Genomic DNA, 9,057 nt, shown 5'->3' on the forward strand with positions numbered 1-9,057 from the left:
TGGGTCAGTTTCAGAAAGGCAAGTACCTTAACCTGTATTATTTTTCCAGTCTCAAAAAAATGGAACCTCATGGTGGAAATAACAAGACTGATTTTGCAAAACTACCAGCATAAAATTGTCTTTTTAATTTCACAGCTTCATGTACAAAGTGAGAGGATATAGATAAACCTATGCATGTTCTGAGAGGTAAAAGACACGACAGTTTGAAGAAGAAATATTTCTTTCATTGGTTCAAAAACAGGGAGATTTGGTGACTGAGGGTTTGATGGGATAACCAGAGATAATACCAGAGTGAGCATTAATTCATTAATCTTTTGAGATAGTCTGTTTATATTTCTGATGGTTAAAAATTTCCACTTAGCTTTATGATTTTCAAGAAAAATACTTTTGTAATTCTAACCAGGTTATTCAACTGAAAATAACAGAGTGCTATCTTTACAAATACACCGTTTTTGTATTCCGTTGCACCAGGAATTTTTAAATGTTTCTAATATTCTTCATATTATGCATAGCCATAGTTTTGGCCATTAGTAATGATAACCATGATGGAAAGTCAGAAAATTATGGTCATTAATATATATGTACACACACACACACACACACACATATATATATATATACACACACACACATACTTTGATCAAAGGGCAGGTTTTTGCATAGCAAATACTTCATATATAAAATTAAAAATATAAGACACTCAGAATACTATTAATGATAGATATAAATATGAATTTCTTAAAATGTGCCCTCATGTAGCTGATCAAAGTTATTTTTCAGTGAAATAAGTTATTTATTTTCTATAGTGGTTCCACAAAAAATGCAAATGTAGCATTAAATAAAATGCTATAACCCTAGAAATACTATCTATCATGCTTAAAGTGTGACATAAATAAAATAGTTTAAATACTTTCCACAGTTAGAACTGGCCCATAGAATTGAATGGGGGCTGGGGGTGTTGAGAAGAGGAGGCCTTTGGGAACTTGGTGGAGGGTAGTGGGATTCGAGTGTCCAGTGTGGTGTTGGAACAATATATGAATAAAGCCACCATTAATGGTATTATAATCATAATACTTTGATAAAAGGTTTATTTAAAAATAAACCTGAAGTTTGGCTGAGGACGTATTCCTAATCTTTAAATAAATCAAAGAAATAAAATAAGCAGTTTCATGGACCAAAATGCTCACAGAACAATGAATAAGAGTTTACAACTAAAAAGAGATAAGCATATGAAAATAGAGAAATTAAAGGGCTTAAAAAACATTTTTAAATTTTTTTGTTTCTTTTCTGTACTCCACTGAAAACATAATTATTTTTGTTTCTTTTCTGTACTCCACTGAAAACATAATCTATTTTTAAAAAGTCTTAAAATGCTGAACTAGGTTTAATTTTTCTTTTACTCTATTTAATTCTTCTTATCAGTACAATTTTTTTTAGTTACTTCTTGTTAAAGTTCTTTTTGATATGCATAATCAAGAGGTTCAAAGTAGGAACACACTTTCTTATTGGACAATAACCTGAAAATCATAATTACTCTGACAAAATTAAAAGGCAAGAGGAAACTATTAATAAATATAAGAATAATGGGCTTTATTGATAAAGGAAGGTGTGCTTTTTATATTTATTGTGGAGTTTTGTTTGCTTTGTGTTTGTTAGACCACACCAGGTGATGCTCAGTGGTGGCCTCTCCCTCAGTGATGGGTGAGGGGGTGGAAGAGTGGGTGCTAGGCCTCTAGCATGAAAAGCTTATGCTCTAGGCCTTTGAACTATCTTCCTCATTCCTATTTAGCAAGTCTTAAAAGGAAAGCATATTAATGATAAAAGCATTCAAATAATAAAAGCACTACATAAGAAAAAACAAAGCTCCCTTCCATTCCTTATTCCTAGTCTCTTGATTCTCTGTATCAACAGGGATATTTTGCATATCCTTCAACAATCGGTCTTCACTTATGTAAATATCTATTCATATCAGAAGGTTACACCAGAACAAAATTCTGAAAAGAAAGAAATGCAATAACTAAAAACATTAAATTTCAGATAAGCAAGAGCAAAGAAATAATTTCTTATACCAGAAAACTTCAAGCATAATCTTCATAGTTGGGGATGGGATTTCATACTATTGCATCATACCATTAGCCCAAATAAAAGTTGAAAGAAAGTGTTCTTCTCTAAGATATAAATACATCGGGGCTGGAGCAATAGCACAGCGGTTAGGGCGTTTGCCTTGCACGCGGCCGACCCGGGTTCAATTCCCAGCATCCCATATGGTCCCCTGAGCACCGCCAGGAGTAATTCCTGAGTGCATGAGCCAGGAGTAACCCCTGTGCATTGCCGGGTGTGGCCCCCCCCAAAAAAGATATAAATACATCTTGGAGAGGAACTGGTGAAATTGAACAAGAATAGTCATTAAAGCAAACAAAATGCAGAGAATGTTAAGAAAGAATGAAGTATTTCATATGAATTCCATATGAACAAAAGACATATACTTACATTTTATCTAAATATTTATTTACATCTTCATCTTTTTCATAATCCTTACAAAGTTGGGCAACCAGAGCTCCATAGGTGAGGACAAAGAGATCTTTGTTCTGTAGGAAAAAAGGGATGAATTTATTTTGTAGGTAAAATATATATTTCCTCTTTGGAGGACAGAGTGGGCTGCACCCAGCATTGCTTGAGGTTTAATTCCTGGGTTTGTTCTTAAGGATCACTCCTGGTGGGGCTCTGGGGACCAGCTATATGTGGTGTGTGGGGAGAGGGTCCCTGGTCTGCCCCATACTTACCTAATGTACTATCTCTCTGACCCTAAATATTTTTAAAACCAAACTTCACTGTTGAAAACTGCTTTCTGATCTTCTGTTGCTTTTTTCCTAGAACACTAATAATTGAAACAATTCGACTCTAGAGTATATATTGAATCCACGTTTGGAAACATTGCTGGAGAGTAAGTGAATGAGGAGTTACAGAATAAAGTTAATTTCTTATGCATTTACTTACATTATATGACCTGCATTACTTGCATTATATAACCTGCAATGCAACTTCATGGAAGAAGGTGTTTTTTAATTGTTTTTCTGCCCTAAAAAATAACAAACCTACTTCTATAAATTCTTATTGTCCTAGAATGTCCTTGGTACATGCCGACCATGGTTTAGTTATAAGAAATAATTGAATGAGATGTCTTATGAGTCTGCATAATCCTTAATAAGTTCCAGATCTTCCAAAGAGACTATAATGATGAATTCAACTATAAAAGCAAATTTGTGAGATTTTTTTCTTTATACTTAGAGAAAAAAAGGAAAATGCACATTTCCTATAACTCTCCAAAATATCTCCTAGATTTTGGAGTGGATTAAAAATGAAACTAAAGTAGAATAATTTAGGTCTTGATCAGCATAGGTAGGTTGAAAAATATGAACAGCAGAAAATGGTCAGTCACTCCATTTTTTTAAATCTGTTTTACTTTTGCTAATGAGTACTATTTAGAAAAAAAAGGAGGTTTTAGGACTGCTCTCAGTCCTACAGTGGAGGGAATGAAAGCTCAGGAGGAATGGCTGACTTGCTTAGTTGGCAGCAACTGGCAGAGTCAGGAAGCAGACTGAGATTGCAAGCTTCTCTCTGCTGTATTGACTAAGAAGCACACAGAAGAAGGTACTCTTTAGAGTAGAAGTTTGAATCACTGTTGAAAATAATCTCATTTTGTACATAATCTTGCATTTTCATAGAAGGTCAAATGAAGAATCCATGTTAGAAGAGCAATCCTTACTTCCAGACCCCAGGTGGCCTAACACAGTGGGGAAAAATATGGACAAAATGTGTATGTAATGATTTTTTAAAAAACACAGTGAGAAGTGGCTTGACAAACCAATAAGATTGTTTTTTCAACAAAATGGCTTTTGTAAAATATTAGATTTTGTTTTGAGGCCACAGTCAGCAACACTTGGGGCTTAATTTTGGCTCTGCAATGAGGGGATCGAGGAACATATCAGGTGTAAGGGATCAAACCTAAGTTGGCAGCATACAAGGCAAGTGCCCTACCCATTATACTATCACTTCAGCCCTCAATGTTAGATAATTTTGATCTAAATACTTCTGAAATTTGCCTAGTCGTGTTTACTCCCTTGTAAGCAGATTTGGATCATGACAAGAGATCAGGTAGAATATTTATTGTAATTAAATAAGTTTTAAATAGTTGAAATATGAATAGTATATGGCTCAAATAGATATAATTCATGTTGAAAGTATAAATAAAAGTATAAAAAATGCACATACAATTTATGTTAAATATTAATTAACTTTACATTAGGGTCACATATAAGTGCCATTAGATATAGGAAACTAGAGAGAACATTAATATTGACACTAGAACACAAGGACTGTGAAGCAAGTAACTTGAAATAAATATTGTTAAACTAGATGTGACTAAAGTGTCATCGTCTATTTAATTTTAATTTTGTTATTTAAACTTTTTTTTGAGAACCTGATCAAAATCCCTCAAAATGTCTTATAATGTGTACATGAAATACCTGAATATCTGCCTAACATCTAGGGAGACACAGCAGAAGATAGATTACTAACATGTGCCACAATCACAGCATGAAAGAAGCAAAAGTGAAAGAGAGACAGAAACACAGATAATGTCTTGTTGCCACTGTCAGTAAAACAAAACAATTTTTGAAAGAAAATAAAAGGTTAGATAAAATTCTATCCTACCTCTAATACATAAATTTTGCACTGAGTCCATTTATGTAATTAAAACAAAATTAAACCCCTTGTCTCTTTCTATATGTGCCTCTCTCTTATTCTGATTGGTGAATTTTAGTTACAGTCAGATTTCAAGTTCAATGCCCATAAAGGACAGTTTCTCATTCTATTTCACATTCAAACCCATATGACACTCAAATTCATACCACCAATCACAAGAAGTTTAATATAAACTTTTCCTCATAGTTCTTAAAATCATCATCATCCGTTGATCGTTGAATTTCTCAAGTGGTCTCAGTAATGTCTCCATTCGTTCTAGTCCTGAGATTTTAGAAGCCTCTCTTTACTCATCCTTCCCAACGATGCCGCATTGGTCATTTCCCTAACCCTGAAAGAGCCTCTAATGCGACAGTTCTTAAAATAATAAAAATTTATTCTATATATGAGAAATAGAACACTATTATTTCCAGTGGTTTGGGTATATCAGGATAAAAATGTGTTTGACTGCTTTGTAAATAAAGTGAACTATGTACAGACTATTTTTAAAAAACATTTCAGAGACTCACGTAAAAATAAATTTAGATCCTAGAATGTCAGAGGGAGCATCTTCAGGCATTTCCAACTGAGTGTTCAAATAATCATACAATTCTAAGTATCCATGACCGAAATTGCTTATTTTTATGAAATATCCACAAATCTTCTGAAACAATAGAACCTTTAGCTTAATAATGAGTTTTCACATCTATGACTTCTAAATAACTAAAATATGATAAGAAAAGATTAAATAATAGTTATCTGAATTTAATCTGCAAATCACTGTTTTTAATAGCTGAATTTAGGACCAGAGTGACAGTATAACAGCTCACCTGGGGTTAGATCCCACACTCCACATGGTCCCCTGAGCCCCATGAGAAGTGATCCCTGAGTGCAGACTCAGGAATAAGGCCTGAGTATCACTGGGTGTGGCTCAGAAATAAAATCAAACCACACAAAAAAACAACTGAATTTGGAAGATACAGAGAAGATAGCAGCACCTAACAAATCATAATGAAAAAACATAGATTTTTAAAGCTGGAATGTATTTTTAAAGGCCCTCATTTATGACTGCCTTTTTGATAACCTATTTCTGTTTAACATAAAATCTACTCTTTTATATACATAAGGGAAATTTTCTGCTTAATAAAATTTGGAATATAGCAAATTACAAGTCTAAAATCAAAAGCATTACTACTCTTTTCATATGTCTTTTCAGAAAAAAAATTTACACTTTAAAGCTATGAATAATCAGAAGTGAAGACCCAATATGCAGATATATAAATAACTGAAAATTCTGACTCAGTATATAAGCAATCACTCAACTGTTCCCAAAGGATCATTCATGATTCACTCCACTAAATATTCACTATTTTAATATGTAGACTAAAAGTCTAAAAGTCTACATATAATGACATTTTAAAATAAATTAAAAATCACTCAAGAGACCATTACCTCTATATTACCTCTATAATAAGAAAAATGTCTCTTTTAGATTACTTTTTAAAAAGATCTTACTATTTTATGGTATTCTGGTCTTCTGTGTGTAGGGCGAGACATATTAGTTGATAGATGAAGAAAGTGATCTTCAGGTTCTCTTCTTTGGCTTGTACCTTAAAGGTATATCAAACTTGTTTTCTTCAAGTTGCTCCTGTTTTGACACACAAGTGCTAGTTTTGCGTTCTACTGCCTTTGCTCTTTGCTGAACAGAAGAGGAAAACCATCATAAACTGGATGGTCTTATGGATACAACTTGTCTCCAATCAAATACTGCTTCACTGGGGAGGATGAGTTGTAAAAGCAGAACAGTGGGAAGTGGAGCCAAAAGCACCAGCTACTGAAAATTCTTTAGCCCAAGGGAGTATATGAGTGGTATTTTGTGCTCTGGCCAATGCATTGTTTCAAAATCACAAACAGAAACCTTCATAATTCAGGACAGATCTAAATGTTAGCATTATTCAGTCTTTGTATTGATTGTTGTGTGAATCTGAGACAGGATCAGCAATCTCTAGTGCCTAGCAATTGAAATCTAATCAACAACTCTAATGGGTATTACATTAGCCCCCAAGTAATGGGTATTGCATCCCCCCATTTCATGTGATTATAAAATTTAAACATATCTGCAACACTTTTTTCCCCCATAAGATAAAATCATAAGAAATAGCAGATTTGGGGTGCTGGTGTTTTCTTATAAAACTGTTGCTAGAAAAAAAGGGTGTTCTGTAGTTTAATAATTTATAATGATTCTGGCAGAGAAGGCAAGCTCTTGGCATCCAATCTACAGTTCCTGAGATGCTACCTATTGAAAGTTCTCTTTCAATATAGATATTCAAAGTTAAAACAAAAAAATCCTCGGATCTTGACAACTGCAGGTGCTGAGAGTCAAAGGAGTTCTAAATAGAGAAGTATAAAATTTAGTTTGTGAAAGCAGTTTACTACTTCTTACAGCTTGAGTCAGTAGCCCTCTTTGTTCTGGAGAATTCTTTCTACAAAGTGACAGACTTCTAAGACTTTGAAGAGGAGTATGTTGTAGTTGAAAGAACCTTTAAAGATCTGGGAGGCTCAAACTAAGCTGCACCTACACCATTATTGGCTGTGTGACCTCGGCTAAGCCATTTTATTGCTTTATGGTTCAGTTTCCACAACACCAATGGGAAATAATAATACCCACCTCAGAATAATTGTGAATATCAAAGATATAATGTGAACTATAAAACACATTATAATGCACTATAATGCACTATATAAATACTAATTACTATAAATTATTCTCATAGGTAAAGATATTAAAAGAATCCTACAATATTGGAGGTCTTCGTATTAGCACATATGTTCTAAGTTTCATTCTCAGAAAATGCAGTTTACTTTGTCATGGGGCTGGGGGTACCTTTTACTTGCAGATTAATTATAATGTTACTCTTACATTCTATATATCATTTAAATTCAAATATAATAGATCTATGGAGTGATAGCACAGCGGGTAGGGCGCTTGCCTTGCATGCAGCTCACCCAGGTTTGATTCCTCTGTCCCTCTCGGAGAGCCCAGCAAGCTACCGAGAGTATCTTGCCCACATGGCAGAGCCTGATAAGCTACCCATGGCGTATTTGATATGCCAAAAACAGTTAACACAAGTCTCACAATGGAGATGTTACTGGTGCCCGCTCGAGCAAATTGATGAGCAACGGGATGACAGTGATACAGTGATACAGTGATTTTCCAGTATTTTGGTAATTATGATTTATAAAATCATAGAAGAAATCTAGAAGTCAGAGAGCTTGTTCAGGTGTTAGAATTAGTACTGAGTGTAAGGTACTTATTTTACACACAGAGTGATACCTGTGAGTAGAGCCAGGAGCAAGCACTGAGAACCTTTGGGTGTGGCAAGAAAAGGAAGAAAGAAAGAAAGGAAGAAAGAAAGAAAGGAAGAAAGAAAGGAAGAAAGAAAGAAAGGAAGAAAGAAAGAAAGAAAGAAAGAAAGAAAGAAAGAAAGAAAGAAAGAAAGAAAGAAAGAAAGAAAGAAAGAAAGAAAGAAAGAAAGTGGAAGAAAGGAAGGAAGGAGGAAGAAAGAAAGAAAGAAAGAAAGAAAGAAAGAAAGAAAGAAAGAAAGAAAGAAAGAAAGAAAGAAAGAAAGAAAGAAAGAAAGAAAGAAAGAAAGAGAGAGAGAGAAGGAGGGAAAGAGGGAGGGAGGAAGGGAAGGAAGGAGGGAGGAAGGGAAAGAAGGAGGGAGGAAGGGAAAGAAGGCGAGAGGGAGTGAGGGAGGGAAGGAAGGAAGGAGGGAGGAGAGAGGAAAGGAGGGAAGAAAGGAGGGAAGGAAGGAAGGAAGGAAGGAAGGGAGGAAGGAAGGAAGGAAGAAGGGAGGGAGAGAGGAGGGAAGGAGGGAGGGAGGGGAAAGAAAGAGAGAGAAAAAAAATTAGTTCAATTTCCGAGAGTATAGTTCAGTTTTAGAGCAACTTACTTTCCTTGTGTAAGGTCCTGGATTTGATTGCACCACTACATAATACCCTAAGCACTACTGAGAACAACCCTTTAACACTAAACTGGAAGTAGCCCTAAACAAGCCTGGTAGAGCCTACAAATCAAAAATTATTAAAAAAAGAAATTTATTGATGATTGGCTGAATAGCAAGCAACAAGGAGGCATTTGGCTAAGTTTGCTTACTCTAAATTAGATAAAAGGTCTGGTTGTTTTTTGCTGCTGCATACAGTCCAATTACATTAGAGAAAACTATAGTTATACAGTTGGGGGTGGGGGGCGAGGGGTATACTGGGGTTTTTGGTGGTGGAATATAGGCACTGGTGAAGGGACGGGTGTTTGAATAT

General features: G+C 34.8%; 1 protein-coding gene across 1 annotated transcript in view; it reads right to left on the reverse strand.

The window, feature by feature from the left end:
• Positions 1–6,297, reverse strand: part of TRAPPC3L (trafficking protein particle complex subunit 3L) — a 43,155-nt gene extending 36,858 nt beyond the window's left edge. The window contains exons 1-2 of the mRNA XM_004614009.1: positions 6,256–6,297; positions 2,491–2,588 (exon numbers count right to left, since the gene is read on the reverse strand). Coding sequence (XP_004614066.1) covers positions 2,491–2,588; positions 6,256–6,297 — 140 coding nt within the window. The remainder of the gene's footprint in view (positions 1–2,490; positions 2,589–6,255) is intronic.
• Between the last annotated feature and the right edge of the window lie 2,760 nt (positions 6,298–9,057).

This window comes from Sorex araneus, chromosome 4 (genome assembly GCF_027595985.1).
Source record: "Sorex araneus isolate mSorAra2 chromosome 4, mSorAra2.pri, whole genome shotgun sequence".
Classification (NCBI taxonomy): Eukaryota; Metazoa; Chordata; class Mammalia; order Eulipotyphla; family Soricidae; genus Sorex; species Sorex araneus.